General features: G+C 36.6%; 1 protein-coding gene across 8 annotated transcripts in view; it reads right to left on the bottom strand.

The window, feature by feature from the left end:
- Nucleotides 1–18,359, bottom strand: part of HDAC9 (histone deacetylase 9) — a 248,880-nt gene that overhangs the window by 26,441 nt on the left and 204,080 nt on the right. For all 8 annotated transcript variants that reach the window (XM_006880272.1, XM_006880271.1, XM_006880274.1 and 5 more), the window contains 3 exons: nucleotides 10,033–10,155; nucleotides 6,102–6,312; nucleotides 5,482–5,699 (listed from right to left, as the gene is read on the bottom strand). In XM_006880272.1, coding sequence (XP_006880334.1) covers nucleotides 5,482–5,699; nucleotides 6,102–6,312; nucleotides 10,033–10,155 — 552 coding nt within the window. The remainder of the gene's footprint in view (nucleotides 1–5,481; nucleotides 5,700–6,101; nucleotides 6,313–10,032; nucleotides 10,156–18,359) is intronic.

Raw genomic sequence — 18,359 nt, 5'->3', positions numbered from 1 at the left:
ACTGCACTTTGACATATATAAGATATCATCTCATGATTTATGTGGGTTTTTTTCCCAAGTGCTGGCTGATATCCAGTCACAGGAATGCATGTGATATTCATCACACAGCATATAACAAAGAAAGACAGTGAAGAAGAAAAAAAAAGTGAAGAAAAGACAAAAATAGAAAAAGAAATAAATATAAACAAAGCAAGATAACAGAGACAAGTAGTTTTACTTCCACAAAGACATCAGCTTCCCTCCTCGATTCCCCTCTCTTTATACACAACACACTGTGATAGTATTTATATGACTATTTCACTTCCCAGAACCAAGAACGTCAGCCCTATGGGGACACAGTTTCTTTTCTGAGTGCCAAATGCAAAGCAAGAATTCAATATTTATTTACTGAGGAGAAATGTACTTGGTTACATCAGTATTTGAGTCAAATAAGCATGGAATAAAGAGTATTTGAAAACTTTTGTTTGATTGGATTTGATAGAATAGGTTTGAGAAGCACTGGCATTATATTAGGTATTAAAATTCCAGTGAAAATAGAAACTGTTTGCTCTTAATTACTGTTATCCTATTAATACTATTGCAGATAAGTAATTCAAAGTATCATGTAGTCAGTCTGGTGGGGGGGGCAGGGGAGGAATTAATGTCAAATTATGTTCTGATAAAAATGCCTGGAGATACATTGGAAAATTTCTGTGCATTATTCAATTACGATAGGATAAAAGATTTTCCTTTGTATTAATTAATCAGTGATCAGAATACTGCTTCAAAATAATAAAAATCCAAGAAACTATGGTGTGTTTTGCTTTCATAAATTATGTTGTTGTTGTTGTTATGTGCTGTCAAGTTGCCTGCGACTCATAGTGATTCTATGTACAACAGCCCTAAACCTTGCTCTGTCTGTACCAATCTCACTGTTTCTGACATATCTACCCCCATAACCCCAGTAATAGAATCAATCCACCTCATAGAGGGTCATTCTCTCCTGTGCTGTCCCTCCACCCTCTCAAGCATGTTGTCCCTCTCCAAGGACTGGTCCCTCCCTGAAACATGTCCAAAGTATGTCAGATGAAGCTTCAGAATCCTTGCCTCCAAGGTGCAGCCTGGTATAACCCACTCCAGGATGAACCTGTTAATTTTCCTAGCAGTCCATGGTATATTCAATATTCTTCTCTAACACCACAGCTCAAAAACATCAGTTCTCCTTCTATCCTCCCTAATCATTGTCCATTTCTCTGATGCACAGCAAGGGATTGCAAAGACCATGGCCTGTATCAGGCACACTGTAGTCTTATTTAATCAAGTGGGCTCAAGAGGTCTATTGCTAAGAAATTGCACTGCCAACTCAAAGATATGTGGTTCAAATCCACTAGCCACTCTACAGGAGACAGGCAATCTTTTCCTATGAGATTTACAACTTCCACAAAACTCACGGGAAGGTCAGCTTTGACTCTCTTCCAACTCAATGATATTCAACAACAATTATCCAAGGGGGGAAAAAGCACCAATGATGGCCATATTTAAAACTGGAATGGGCTTTAGAGAAAATGATGAGTAAAAATATAAATATCCTCTTCTTGTTTGTTTACAATTTTACTTTTAGGGGGTAACTTTTCTTTTAGAAAAACTTTTCTTTTTTTTAAAAAATATATATGAAAAATCCAAAATATACTAGTCAAAATTAGTCTTCTTTTGATGCCCATGGCAGAAAGCTCTTGATTTTTAAAATTGTGTTGTTTGTTGTTGTGGACTGTAGAGCTGGAACTGACCCATGGCTGACCCTCTGTCAGGTTTTCAGAAGCAGTTAATTGCACAGGAGGAGACTGCCCATCCTTCTTCTGTGGAGCATGTGGGGGCCTTGAACCACATGCCTTTGGAATTGCAGCGCAGCTTCTTGCCACTAGGCCATAAGCAAGAGAAACTGTACAATAAACCTTTTTGTCATTGCAGTGCAGCTTCTTGCCACCAGGCCATCAGAGTTCCATAACAAACTTTTTAATATTTCAAATATCCCCCAAACAAAAAATACAAATGTTCTGAGCCGTGAGTGTCTATGGTTATACTGCTGGAGACAATTGGTGCAAGCAATGTGTAAACCGAGGAGCACAGACAAGTCATTTTGAAGGTTTTCCTTCCCTGCCTTACTAGCAGGTAGAACAATATGAATGCTATGTAAACTCCTTCAAGGGATAACTATTTCTGGTAATCTTTTGTAGCCAATACCTTAACTATATGAGATAAATTATTCTTAATGGATGTAGATTTCCCATATAACTGTCATGAAAGGGTCACACAACAGGTAGGGAAGTTATTTAAGATGAGAAATAACATTTACATTGTGTAGTTCTAACACACATGAATGGTTGCGTTCACAAATGTGTTAAAAAGATATGAGGAAGTGCTCAAATTTTAGTAAGTCAATCATTAGATAAAAATGGTCCTAAAAATATAGGTTTGATTCTAAGTTCTTCTAAAGGTAATTAGCAATGCAGATGTATCAATACAAATTTTATACCAGAAAAGTCAATCATAATTGTCTAACATAAGATGTTAGAAATAAATTATATTCTTTTTTTAGTCCTCAAAAAAGAATAATAAAAAACTTTGAAAGAAAATAAAAAGGAATTTTAAATATCATTTGTACAGCTTTGTCATGATATATGCCTGTTTCCCTCTTACAGTAAATATCTCAAGAAAAAAGTAATCTGTTTTTGTGACGTCACCTATTTGGCAGCAGTCAGTGGATTCAGTAAGATTTATCCATTGAAACTGGAAAATGAACAAAATGATAGTTTCTGTGGTTGTTTCTCACTTAACATGTATGTTAACAATCCTAGATGGTACACTGAAACCTCCAATAGCTTGGAAACTATGTAAGGCAGAACCTCATCAGAGAAGAAAACCTCAAGTATTTACACAAAAAAACCCCCAGAGCTAGTAAAGGAGTAAGATGAAAATTAAGATGAAAATTTAAGATGAAAATCTGTAAGACCTAGAAAAACAAGACTGTTCAGTTGAGCCCTGTCTCACTGTTTTATACAGAATCTTGTTAATTTTTGATACCTAAGCCATGACTGTGACCCTGAAATAAACGTGACTGTGATTGTGAAATAAACGCCCTCATCTCCCCACGTATGGAGCTGGCTGAACAGTAGCAACTCATTTTCATTCACTTTTTGATGTCTCTATTGTGAAGCCTTTGGAATAGGTCAGAGACTCAATATTTTCTTTAATAAAATTCATCTCTGTTCTCTGAGACCTGTGATGGCAGGTGAAATATTTTTAAAATCCAGAGAATACCCAATGCGCATATGCCATCTTGATTAAACATATGGAATCCATACTTGGAGAAAAGCCAAGTGGAGACCTAGTTGAGTAATCTAAACACCCAAGCTGAGAGAGGTTAACATATAAAGATCAGCGCCATACTTTGAAGTTTTCTGGTCTTCATTTTGTCTAATTAAGACAAGATTTAATAATCAAACCACTGTACAAACATGTACCTAAAAGTACAGGTTTGTTTCTAATTTTAAGGGAGAATTCTTAACAGATTCCGAGGAATCAGCTCCACATGAGTGAAGGTCTCCGATAAGATTTGCTTTTCTCATTGCTAAAATGCAAATGCCTGCTTTTCATCTCAGTTTCTCCCATGTGACTGGGGTTAGCATCTGCTTGTCAAAATATCATGTGTGATTAAAAAAAAATATTCTGATTATTAGCACACCATCTGATTCTGAAACTCTGGCAACACTAAGTAAAAAAAAAATAGTCCTTCCAAACATTTAATTACCATATCTTTCAATCTACAATCATTTGTAGATGATGAATACAAAGAAATTCATTCCCCCATACTTTGCAGAACACACACATTTGCAAATTTCTAGGAAAGAGAACCAAGAACAGAAAGTGCACCTACAATCCACTACTAATTGTATAAATGAACCTGAATCCAGACCAATACATTATGAAGTAAAAAATTAAGATTTCCAGTCTTCAGCATAAATTTAACTAAATGGATGTTGGACATTTTTTTTAAAGCATACCTGGTAGGTTTAAGCTGTATGAACAGACCATAAAAGAAACAACGATACCTAACGTACCACACACTATAGCAAGTATATATACAGTGATTATCAAGTCAAGGACATTATGTAACTATATAGAAATGAAAGTTTGTTCTTCCCTGATGGCTAATATGCTTAAACATTCCTGAGAAATTTAGAGAAATAGGATAGCAACAGAATAGATGCTAACTTGATGGCATTTAATGTATCTGCAATTCATGGGGACAAGGTTAAAGTTGATTTCTTGAATAGTGCTGAGTAGTGATGGCTGTTTAGCTCATACTCTTTTCATTGTCTGATCTTGAATATGGAAGCCAAAAAAAAGCAGCAAATATACAGTCCTACCTGCAGTAAGGTGTGATGTGGGATAGGATGATATAAATAGCTTAGAGGTACCCTAAATGTAAACATTTGGCCCATGAAATTCTTTTCATTTGTTTTTGTAAGTGGCAATATAATAAACATTTGAATGTCTAAGTAAATTTTAGCTGCTCTTCAGTCTGTAGGAAAGACATTGTTTCTCATGGTTCCTATGACTTTATATGCTTGGAAGAGTGGAGGGACGAGAGCACAGGAGAATAGGATGAGATGAGTTGACACAGTAACTACTGCTGTGATGGAGGTAGGTGGGTTGGAAAGAGTGAGACCGGCTTAGGATAGGGCAGAGCTCAGAGCTATTGTACTTAGGATCACTCTGATAGGAATCATGGGTGACTTGATGGCACATGACAACAATGTGTGTGTGTGTGTGTGTGTGTGTGTGTATGCAGGTAACAGAATACAAAGCAGAGGGATTGTTACACTCAGGACTTTAACATTCTAGAAATGAGAAGATTCTGCTATTGCAAGCCTATCACAGTAAAAAGTGGTGGCAAAACTGTACATCAGGTTCCCTAAAGCTCCTTAATCTCATATATATATTCACTGAAAATGCTTTACTGTCTTGTCTGCTTTCGTTATATCACTGTTTCTTTGTGGTAACCTCACCAGGGGAATTCCTAAGGCTGTGGTGTGGTAGTGGTATCTGCCATCATTTCAGTCATAACACGGTTGCCGGGAATTATAACAGTTTCTGAGAAACTACTTCAAACACTTTTTGGAGTAATGTAGAGATAGATACCAAACAATAAATAAAATATGGCTGGATACAAGCCACTGCAAAATGCTTTATTAACTAACCTTGCCATCTCTTCCTGTACCTTTGGAAAATTTTGACAAGTAGTCCATGCTCAACTGTATCTCAAAGCTTTTCTACATTATTTAAAGATGGGCCTTTATGCATATACTTTTGCAAATGAAAATAGGTATTCAACCATTAAAGGTCTTACTGATGTATCATCTCAACTTGGCAACACCACCTCATAAATATAATGGTTTCCACACCAGTGGTAATGACATTTTGACAGGGCCTGGGGCTTACTTTGTTCATGTGGATCTGCTGCTGGTATTGCTTCTGCTTCTCCAGGAATTGCTGATGTTGTTGCTGAATGACCAGCTGAGCCAAAGTGCTTTGAGGCAAAGGTGCAGACTGGGTCCGATTCAGGGGTCTGTGACGGGGCAGTTTGTGGGTACCACGGATGCCTGGTGAGATTCTCTCCTTTGTTGCTAAGGGAGATTGAGTATGTAAGGGAACACCACCTGGAAAAGACAAAACATACACATATATTTATACACACACACATATGCATATGCGTGCATGTATATACACACACATAGAATTATTAAGACAAAAAGCTACAGATATATGATAGATATATTTCATGAAAAGTAATAATATTATTACATAAACATTAGAAAGTTAGGTTGGGTGGAGAGAAGTCTAACTTGTTGAAACTGACCCTACGCTTCAACAGTGGTTCATTCTAATGTGTATGAAGGTTAAGTAAACTAGTCTTTCTCACAAGTATTAGGTATGGGAAGATCCTTGTATGACACTGCACATCTTTACTCAGTTTTTTAGGTTAAAGAGGCTATTTACATTGGGCCTCTGATGAAAGAAAAGCCCCTACATGACCTGGAAATGATGGCGTCACTAATTACCAGCAACGAGAAGCTTTTGCTGCCTCATTTGCTCTTTCAACAATAGATGCTGCAGCAGAGCTTGGTGACTGCTGTTGGGCTTTCCCTCTAACGCGATGTGGGGGTGACTTGAGGAGGCTGGCAAGCTGCCCCCATACTGGCCCGGCAGAGGAACACCTTGTCTGAGCGTCTGGGTCTCACACTTCTGTTTTTCTTTGAGTGAATTGGAAGCCTGTGCAAGAAACAATTAAGATGTTAATTTTCCTTTGTCCTTGTGCACCATTAGGTCTTCACGTCATTAGATGAGTTTCTTATGCTGTAATTTTCCAAAACAAAACCCTCATTTTTACCAGATGAAGAAATGGGTAAAATGGATAACAGCAATGAACCCAACTAACAAAGAAGAACTACAAACACTGGTGATTAAGCACTGGTGAGAATTCAGCACGGGACATCATGCTGACTTAAGTATATTTAAAACTTAACATTAAAAATATGGTTTATTTCTGCATTGAACAATGTGAAGTTGGTTATTAATAATACATTTAAGCATACTGCTTAAGCCAAAGTTAGGTTGAAGAAAAATTTATTTGAATAGCTAAACTCAAGACAATATCATAAGGATTTGTTGTTGCTATTGGTACTTTGGAGACAAATCAGAGTCATAGTGACCTCTGTGACTTAAGGATTTCTAGACCATCATTTTAATGATCTGTACTTTTGAAGTTTCAAACAAAAGGAACATTTTATATATATTTCCTCAAGTAAGTTCACAGAGCTGTAAGGTTCCAATTTTAATTTTTAAAACATAGTTATTTAAATAACTCACTGAAAGATGTAAAAAAGAATAATGCAGGGATTTGATTTAAACATGCATTTTACATTAATTTGTAACAGATCCTCAGGTCTCTGAATATTAAAAATGACATTGCAGGTACTTTTTTAAAAATAAAGCAAACTAAAGTGAAATCAGATATCAAATAAAAATGCTATTAAGAACTTAAACTGTATGATAACAAAGTAATAAGGCAATAATAATTATATCATCAGTAGTAATAATGAATTACACTACTGAAATGATTTAATGAATGGTGGTCATTTTAGTACAGCAAAAGCAGAAGTTTAATACTGCAAAATTATATGGCATGTTTCTTCTCAAAACTCACATTTCATCTTTCAAAATTGCTGTGCACTAGGGAAGCAAAGCAATTTTTAGTGATGGAGAAATTGCAGGACAAAGAGGTAATGGTGTGTCTGAGTCACAGAGCAAGTCAATGCAATGTTTAATCTAGATAGGATTCCTCTTCCTGGCCTCTTTTCCTTAAAATTTCCCACTATTCAGTGGGGAAATGGAATATTAGCCATCCCTTTGCCAAACCAGGCTAAGCTTGAAAAATTAATTGTGATGGCCTCATCCATACCAAAAAGGAAGCAAAGAGAAATGAGACTCCACTCCAAACCACAGTGGTTTATTCAGCCGATGGTACCAAATCACAGAACTATTGAAACATTAAGTGATCTGGCTTTAGTACTTGGTCCTTTGGGGAAAAATTCACTCTGACCACATTAAAAGTGGTATATGTGTGCATTAGACAGGATGAGCTCCTTTGAACATATACAAAAGTAATTGTAATAAAATAACTTCTCAAGTGTCATCCAAAATTTGTGGTTGTTGTTAGTGTTTACTTATTATCAGATGAGATAGGAAGAATAATAAAAAATAAAAGTAGAACTTTTAATTAGTGAGGATATTAAAACATTATCCATGACTACTTAGTTTTATGTCTATTTTTTCCACTATATGAACTGCTTGTTTATATGGTTTATGTGAAATTTCAAGGGCAGAGCATCTAGATTTTGAAACATTTCTCTTATATTCCCCACAAGAGGTAACATTCTTCACAATTAAAAACATCAAACAGAATAAAATATCTCAGATTAATTTTATAATATGAACTGATAGAATTATAAAATGTGGAATATAAAAATGCCATGATAGGTGAAAGCTTGTGTATAAACCAGCATACTCCTTGCCTGCCTTCTATGCTGAAAAGAGAATTAAAGACAAAATGGCCAATTGTTAAGGATGTTCTCTGGTACAGGAAATATTGTAGAATATATGAGTCTACCATGCTAGTAACTGGAACACTGGCGGCTAAGCACTGGGGGAACTGATAATCTTTTCCATTTGAATTTTTCCCCCTCAATTTCTCTTTAAGCAAAAATGTATCACATGAAATCTATTTAAAGTATACTTTAATTTACTAATATTTCACAGATTAAATCTTCTTGGTAAAACTCACAAATCTTTTACAGTAACCAAAGCTTATTTTAGGGAATAAGTATAAAATAAATATAACTACTTAAAGCTATCTTTGGCTAGTAGAAAAGCTACCTCGAAAAGATCCCATTTCAGTTTGTCAAGGCTTTTATACTAATTGATTTACATAGCATCTCTTGGGCATAGTTTAATTTTGTGCTTAGGGAATTTCTGCAGAAATTCCTTCAGTAGCATAGAATCAGTAACTTAAATTCCCCCAATAAGGTCATTCAAAAAGAAATCTTATAAACATGCAGCTGTGCCTTAGAAGGTACGCCTCCCAGCACTGGTCTGGGTTGAATTCCAGGACTGCTACTTAGTAGATCTTTGAACTTGGACTTTTAACATTGTTAGGTCTCAACTTCAGTAAATGTAGTAATCTTTGTTGCAAAGAGTGGTTGTATGGTACCTCTAAGATGACAACATACTGAAGGGTGAATCTGAAGAATGCATCTAAGCTCTACAGCATGCTACAAAGGGCAGTAGTGGTACAATGATTGAGTCTTCTAATTATGAATAAATTTCAGCTAATAACTCAAGGTATGGCAACTGGAATCAACCCAGTGGCTTAGTGATTTTAGTGATACAAATTCTACTTGGCAACCTGGCTCCATAAAAATATAGTACAAAAACCCCAAACCCAAACATACAGACATACAGGAAAGTCTTGTTTTGTCACACGGAAGCCCAATGTGGAAGAATTTGCCTGATGACACCAACAATAAAGTATTATACAAATATTAGTTGCCATTCTTATGTTATTATGCTGATTTTCACAATTCTTCTAAATGAAATTACAATGCACAACTTGAACACAAATTCTCAAGTGGATCTATAAACAATATCATCAATCCTCATCACTAGAGCAAAAACATCCTGAAGAACTGAGAAAAGACTGACGTTGACAAGGATTTTGTTAACTTGGATCCACAATCAACAGCCCTGGTAGTAGCAGACAAGAAATCAAATTGGGCATTAAAAAGAGTAAATCTACTGCCAAAGACCTCTTTAAAACGCTAAAGAACAGGAAGGACATTTTAAAGAGTAATATTGCTTCACTTCACAGGCATGTGAAAGTTAGACTGTGAGTAAGAAGATAAAAGAAGAACCAATACCAGTTGAATTGTGGTCCTGGAACAGATATCAACTAAATGAAGGTTTGCTAAAAGAACAACAACAATGAAAAAAAAAAACCTTGGAGGGAGTATAGTCAGTATGGTACTTAGAAGCAAAGACTGTGACTTCATTTTGCACACTTTTTACTTGTTATCAGGAGGGGTCTGACCCTAGAGAAGGATATCATAGTTGAAAAGTGAGGATCAGTGAAAAAGAACATTCTCAAAGTGAAGGACTGACACAATGATTGCAACAATGGGCTAATAATAAGCACAGCAGAGATTGTGAACAGGCTGTGGGATTGAGCAGGGCTTTATTCTGTTGTACACAGGGCTCCTAGGAATTGGAGCCTACTCAACACCGTCTAAAGCAATCATTTGAAGAGCTCAGCAGAGCAAAGGGAGAGTTTACTAAGCCAAGTTTTTCCCAAATTACAGTATCTCAGAAATGAAAGGTTGTTCCTCCTGCACAAATATTGCTCAGGCTGGTATCAAGTGAGATGGATGGATGACTTACATTCAGCTGGGATGGCACTGCTGGAAGTCCCAGGGTGATGTTGGGCAGCGAGGGGGAGGTATAAAGACTTAGGAGGTTCATGGAATCTTCGTGAATTAGAATGCGTTGTTGTGAAACCAACTGCTGAAGAAGAAAAGAAAAAAAAATGAGAGGCTCACAGCATCACAAAATTTTACATTTCAGAGAACAAGTTAATTATGATCACAGTTATAGAAAAGTAAAGTTATGGAGAACTATGGAGTTGGTTAAGCATTTATTTTAGAATTTCTGTATTCAAAAGTTAGATACAAAAAGAGAAACACTAAAAAAAAAAAAAAAAAAGAGAAACACCTTCTTAAAACAGGCATCATCATAAAGACATGAGGAAGAACTTTGAAGCTTATTTTTGTGAAGTTTACTTTTCAAATAGCATTTTCAACTGATTATTTGCTATTTATAATCTATTGGGAAAGGCATAATGGCCACATTGAGTAATTCTGATATAATTGAATAATTAATTAATAATTGAATTCAATTATTAATAATTGAATAATTAGTGCAAATACTTGATTTGCATAAGCATGTGATAAAACATGTAGACATATATATGAATGTTATCATGTCATTGTTTCACAACTTGCACATCATTTTACTGATTATAAATGTCACACAAGAAAATCTTCAGTTGTCACTATATAAGGCCTGCATAATAATGTTTTCTTTTTAATGTACATTTTATGAATAGACAAATCTGTGTTATCTTTTTTTCAAATCATTTGTATTCAGAAAGTAGAGAAAACGTCCAAATACTGACTTCCTTCTGCCACAATAGCCTTCATTTACACAGAAGTCCCCTGAACGTTATGGCATCACAGTGCTTTTTACAAGAAATAGTATTTTTAAATCCAATAGTAAGAGTCATGTTTTCCCACATGTGGCCTAATATGGCCGCTTGAATTACATTTTCTGTTTAACTCTTGCTTCCCTCCCAGAACTTTTATACAATAAGAGTTACAAAGGTCTTATTAGACTAAGGAACTCTGGCCTAATATGGTCCCCAAGGGAACAACATCCCTGAAAAAGAATACTCTATGTAACAGTATGACACAGTGACTGCTTTCTTCCCAAACAAAAAGCATATGGGACTCCAATAATAGACCACCTCCAAGAGGGATATTGCACACACGGGCTTTGACTAAAGTAAATATAATAACTTGTCAAGCATGTTTGGGGGAGCTGTAGATTTTCCCCTGGACAAACCTGGGATATCAATTAACTGGTTAAAATATCATGTGCTAATACAATGCAACCTCTGAATGTCACTGAAGAGTGATGCTCCACCAAAACACAGGATGTTATTCCAAAACATCACCTCAGCCGTACGTTTGTTTGGAGATGAGTCCGAGCCTTAACATAATAAGAGGAAAAGGTTAAATGTGGAGTTTTCTCACTGCAAACTGGAACTCCAGGCAACTTAGATTTTGTAGGGTTTTTTTTTTTCTTTTCTTAAAAGCACAAGTCCAATATTTATGCATGAAAATCGAGAGGTATGTTGAAACCATTAACATTACATTGACTTTTTATGCAACTGTTCACAAAATTAGAGTTGTCCCAAATACCCAAGCTCTAAGATTGCTGGAAAGGATTTATTGTAATGGAGTGGAAGAGTGTACTTATATTTTAAGAGCCTTGAACAATAGTTGCTTATATGCTGTACATAGAATACATACCTAACCAAGAACAAAAGGAATGTGCAAAGAAGTAAAAATATTTAATGTAGCTTCCTGGCAGCAAACAGCAATTTAAAAGAAAAGAACATTCCTTGCACTTATCTGTGTTTATAGAAAACAAATGTAGAGAGAGTGGTACTTTAAGTAATTTAAAATGTTCATTCACGGGTATATCTGCTTCTTACAGAACTAAGAAGTAGGAATGACAGTAAAATTATTACAGACTCTCAAAAGATGTCATCTTTGTGTATTAAACAGAACTTTTGCTATGTCCTGTCACCTCATCACATGGAACAGGCAAAAGAATTTCTTCTCAGATATACAATGACAGCAACACACTGGCCACCCACAGAGGCTTGACTAAAGGCAAAGGCTGTTGGCGTTATATTAATGTAGCTCCATTAAAGAAAAACAACTGAATTTGGACTGTGCCTCCATTGGCCTAATGGGTAAAAAAGTTGTGCTTCCAATCCAAAGGCAGCCAGCTCGAATCTACCCGTGGCTTCATGGCACAAAGACAGAAAATCTCCTCCTCTGTAATTTACAGCCTCTGATAACCAACTGGAAGGTGAGCTATGAGTTGGTTCTGACTTGACAATAACAGCAACATTGACATTTAGCACATCCCATGAGAACCTTGGTTAGCGCAAGCTGTTAAACAACTGACTATTAAATGAAATGTTGCCAGCTTGAGGTGGCTGGGGAGAAAGGCCTGGTGGGACACTTTGGAAAGAATATCGCTTTGGAAACCCCGTGGAAAAGTCAAGTAAATGAAAACCCATGTGCCATGCTTTATGGTGAGGACTTTTCAGAGGCTCACCTGTTCTTTATAGATACTCGTTAGCTACCATTATATTCCATTTAAAGATGAGGAAGCAGTGATTTCCCCAGTTACAGTCTCCCACAGAATGAACCTTCTGGTTAATTTGTCTGTAAGATTTGTCTCCAGGTGCTGACCCTGACCACAAAGGACTCTGCAGCAGTGACTGGAGGAAAAGGAGTCGTAAGAAGTATGGATAAAGTTGGCTACTTTAGAGAAGAAAAAGAAGCAAGGTCAGGATTGAAAGTTTATGAAAAAGAACATAGATGGGAATCTAGTTGCAGGACCCCGTCAGCCCGGGCCTGAGAAGTATGTTTTGGGGACTTTATAGACATGAGGACCATTCTTGAGCTTCCTGTGAACAAAAAGTAAATCCTATGTGTCCCATGTCCACTGGGCTTGCTGGTTCTTCCAGCAGGCACTGGCTGGTAGAGCATCACATTACAAACCTTTATAGCTCAGAAGACACATTTCCTAACTTTAAAATTACAGATCAAAGAACAGACTCAGATTTTATACATTTTTTTAAATGGCTTAGCATTACCAATAACCTAACATTTGGAAAATAGTCTTACTCAAATACGTTAATGTTGTTTCCTGTGGACCCAGACCTAGCTGTCCCTCCAGCAGGTTTCTGGAGGCAGTAAATGGAAAGAATCTTTGCTGCAATCCTAAAGGTATACAGTTCAAATCCACCATTTGCTTTGTGGGAGAAGGATGGGCAATCTCCTTCTGTGTGATTTATTTACTACCTCTGAAAATCCACTGGAAGGTCAACTATGGGTTGGTTCCAACTCAGTGGCACACAACAACAATGGCAATAATTTGCATGGAGCAAGTGGTGGATTTGAACCATATGGCTTTGGGATTGCAATGCAGCTTCTTCCCACTAGGCCATCAGAGTTCAAAATAGCTTCTTTCAACAGGCCTTTGGACCAGCTGAAAGGATAAGAGTGGTCTATCCCTTACACGTGGATATTTCTTAAGGAGAATCTGGAACTGTATTTTGCCCTACTGAGTGTAAGGAAGCTCTGGGTCATAGCACTTTGGGAATTATGCTGCTAACACAAAGGTCCCACCTCTCTGGCAGTACAAACCCTCAGTGGTTCTGCAGGAGTAAAATGAACACTCTCTTCCCTTATGATTTAAGGCCTGAAACCCAATGAAGAGTCAGGTATGCAGAGGTTCTGATTTGGCAGCAATGCATTAGTTAACTGAGTGTAAAGAGCTCTGATAGCATAGTCTATAGCATGCTGTTCTGCTAACCAAAGATCACGTTTCCACTGGTTCAAATCCACCAGGCACTTCTCAAGGGAAACATGGGAAGTATCGTCCTGTTAAGATTTCTAGCTTCTGGAACCCAATGGAGAGTCACCATAAGTCAAAACTGAGATTAAGACAGTTAAGTAGTAACTGAGTGTGCACATATTTGAAAGTCATAAAACAAGTGGCAAGGGTAGCATTTCAGATGAAGATTTCTCCCTAGTATTCCTGCAAGGCTGAAAGGGTCCCTATCTTATCATTGCAGTGAGCTCAGATTATTTTCAGGCCAGGAGTATTTTAGGTAGTAGTTTTGAAGATGAGCCAGCCCTTAAATTAGGGATGAGTAAAGATGTTAACAATTTACAGTTTAGAATATGTGAGAGATGATTTTTGATCTAAAACATTTTTAGAACTAGAAACTCTGGAGTTGGACAAAATGTAACAGATAAGTACATAAATGACTCTTGGTTTAGATTCACAAAACTATCAATGAATAACTCCTCTGTAAGGACAAGTGCTGGGTTATAACTCATTTACAAGCTAGTCAGGTGCACAGAAAACCAACTCCAGTGATTTTAAGATAATGACTGTAATTACTGTATGGTTGCAGTGCACTGATGATATGAAAAACACATCAATGTTCACTTTAAACTAGACTTTGGCGGGTAACATAGAAGTTTGGAAATATATACAAAGTAAGCCAAATGTTGGGGAAAGTCAAGCATATTTACATTTACATGCTCCAAATCACCAGCAGTAAAAGAGATGCAAATCAAAACCACAGTGAGGTAGTATACCACTCCAGCAGTAATAGCAAAGTTAAGACAACACGCAAGAAATGTTGGAGAGGTTGTGGAGAGACTGGAACTCTCATGCACTGCTGGTGGGATGGTAATATGGTACAACCTTTCTGCCAGGCATCTTGACAGTTCCTCAAAAAGCTGAACATAGAAATTCCATATGACACAGCAATTATGCTGCTGGTACTATACCTTAAGGAAAATGGAACTGAGACACTAACAGAGAATAGTATACTTATGTTCATAACAACCTTATTTATAATAGCAAGAAAATGAAAACAGCCCAAATATCCACCAACCAAAAAATGGATTGAGAAATTACAGTACATTCACACAGTAGAATTTAATGAATGCAGCACTAAGAAGTAATGATTTTGTAAAAAAACTACATATCAAAGGCTTATTTAGAGAGCATTTTGCTGAGTGAACTATTAAATCTCATAAAGACAAATACAGCATAAAAGCATTACTGTAAAAATAGCTAAGTATTATAATGAAATGTGCAGTAAGTTGAAATTGGAGAATAAAAAGGGAAGAACTTGCTCTGCATTTTTCAAGTGGAGATAACTGAAAAACAAATTTAAGGCTCAAGTCACAGTATTGAAAATGCTATGGATTATATACTGAATGACTCAAGAAGTATCTAAAGTTTATGGAGGGAATACACAGAGTCAGTATACAAAAAACCCTAACTGACACTGAAGAATTTCAAGAAGTATGATATGAGCATAAGCCAAGAGTAATGAAGGAGGAAATGGAAACTGCATTGAAGACAATGACAAAAAAATAAGGCTCCAGGAATTGATGGGGTACCAATTAACTTATTTCAATTAACAGATGCAGCCCTGGATGCCCTCCCAGTTTGTGCTGGGAAATTTCAACGGCTGTCTGGCAATTGGACTGTGAGAGGTCCATATCTGTTCCAATTCCCAAGAAAGTTGATCCAACAGAATGTGGAAACTATCAAATAATATAGTAAATATCATATGCAAGCAAAATGCTGCTGAAGATCATTTAAAACTGGCTAGAACAATACATAGAGAGGAATCACCAGAAGTTCAAGGAAGATTAAGAAGAGGCTGTGGCACCAGGGATATTATTGCTGACGTCAGATGGATCCTGGATGAAAGAAAAGAATACTAGGAAAATGTCTCTTTATGCTTTGTTGATTATGCAAGGGTATTTTTAACTGTGTGGATCATAACAAGGTATGGCTAACACTGGGAAGAATGGGAGTCCCAGAGCATCTATGTGCTCAGGCAAAACCTATTTCTATACCAAGATGCTGGTGTATGAACAGAGCAAAAGAATACTGTATGGCTTTAAATTAGGAAGGGAGCATGTCAGGGTTGCACTGTCTCTCCATACCTATTAAATCTGTATGCTGAACAAATTCTTTAAGAAGCTGGACTCTATGAAAAAGAATTTGGCATCAAGATAAGAGGAAGACTCATCAATAACTTGAATTATGCAGATGACACAACCTTGCTAAAAGCGAAAAGGACTTGAAACACTTGTTGCAGAAGATTACAGAATACAGCTTTCAATATGGATTGCAGCTCAACAAAATTCTTACCACTGGATCTACAGGCAACATCAGGATAGATGGAGAAAAGACTTGACTGTCAACAACTTCATCTTACTTGGATCCAAAATGAACACCATTGATAAGGAAATCAGGAGACATATTCCATGGGAAAGACTGCAGATAGAGACCTCTCCAAATTATTGAGGAGTGATGATATGTTTGAGGACATCTTTGGAGGCAAAGATATACTTTGGGCAGGTTGCTAAAAGGGGCTCTTCCTTAGAGTGGGACATGATGATTGGAAAGGCAGAGGATCGGTGCAGGAGAGGAAAACCCTCAACCAGGTGGACTTGACACAGAGACTGCAGTATTAGGCTTTAATATGTCAAGAAGTATGAGAGTGCCACAGTATAGGAAAGGGTTTAGATGCACTGTTTATGGGGTCATTATTTATACACTCTGTGTGTGTGTATGTATAGCGTGAGTGTGTGTGTGTGTGTGTATTCGACTAGAGGACAGCTAACAACAACTAATTAGATGTGGATGAAAAGTCCAAAACAGGAAGGTGAAATAGAGAGGGGGCAGAGGGTGGCAAAGGGAGGATAACAGGGTTTAGTGAGCAGGGGTGTGTGTGAAGAAATTACAAAAGATCCAATAGAAACCTGAAAAGATAGGAAAATAGTACTAATAGATCAATGATGATTAATTTTATAAAACACAATGTACATGAGTGATCATTTGAAAAAAAACACATGTCAACGTAGGAAGGTGTGAAGTGCAATGTACATGAATGATACACTATGTATACAAATTTTCATGCAAACCAATATAAAATAAAAACAAAGTGGAGAAAAAAATTGTAAAAAATATAATGTTTCCAGCCTTTTTTACGATCTTTTGAAAAAACTTTTTTAAAAACTATCACACCAGCATAAAGAGAGAAAAGCTTATGAGAGTATTCAAATGAAGAATACACATGAATTGAAGTATCATGCATCTTTTTAAAAAATTACTGTCAAGTTGAATCCAATTTGAAAAATTCCATAGGAGAAAATAAAATTGTCCCATAGGTTTTTCATGACTGTAAATCTTTTGGAATATTTGATGCCTTTGAGTTGTGACGTTGGAGAAGAGTACTGAATATCCCATGGACTGTATTATAAGAACAAATAGAAAAGTCTTGGAGGAGTCACAGCCTTCTAAGAATGCTCCTTAGTGGCAAAGAGGTTGAAGCTTTGTCTCATATACTTTGGGCATAGTATATGAAGTATAGTATATGAAGATAGCACAGGATAGGGCAGGGTTCAGATCTACTCTTCATAGGGTAGCCTTGAATTGTACTCAACTTGATGGCACCCAACAGCAGCAGCAGCAGCAGCAACAGTACCATCACCACATCTTTTGCAAGAAGAATGCCATATCTTTATTCTACAGAGCATCTGGTGGTTAAACTGGTACCTTTCAGTTAGTAGCTGTGTGCTTAATAACTGCGGCACCAGGGCTTAATCACATGAAATCAAGATTAATTAAAAGATATAAAATCTTTTCAAATATTTTCATTAGTGAAAAAATCAATATCAAAAGATGACAAGTATTTAGCAGGTTAAAAATCTTACTCATTTCTGATAGGACTGCAGACTGAAAGAATTCCTCAAAAGAAAAGCAATCATAAAACAAAATTATACTGTATATCATGTTGTAGTACGTATTCTATTGAGAATTAAAGCTTTAGCATCTTCTCCCACTAAGCTACAGGCTGATGTTCCACCCACTACCACCTTGTCGACTTTCACTCACAGCATCCCTCCTGGTTATTTGTGGCTGTAAATCTCTACAGGAGAAGATTACTGATCTTTCTCCCACAGAGCAGCTAGTGGGTTCAAATCTCTGACCTTTTGGTTAGTAGACACATCAAACAGAAGAAAAAGGCTATGTGTGGAAACAAGGAAAATGAAAATGAGGAAAAGAGGACTACAGAAACAGAAGGAGGGAAGGATCTATGAACATTTTTTTTCACATTTTTTTCTTTGTTATTACTATTCATTTTATTGAAAATTTACAGACTTTGGATTTCCATTCTTTCATTGGATGAACACTTTTAAAACTCTTGAAAGGCACCATATAGCATTTGTCCCTTTGTGACTGAGATACCTCACTCAGCATAATGTCCTCCAGGATCACCCATTTTGAATAATATTGCATGAGTT

The sequence above is a fragment of the Elephantulus edwardii genome, unplaced genomic scaffold (genome assembly GCF_000299155.1).
Source record: "Elephantulus edwardii isolate Elephantulus edwardi_28Jun2011 unplaced genomic scaffold, EleEdw1.0 scaffold00007, whole genome shotgun sequence".
In the NCBI taxonomy this organism is placed as follows: Eukaryota; Metazoa; Chordata; class Mammalia; order Macroscelidea; family Macroscelididae; genus Elephantulus; species Elephantulus edwardii.
This window is presented reverse-complemented; position numbering and strand designations above follow the sequence as displayed.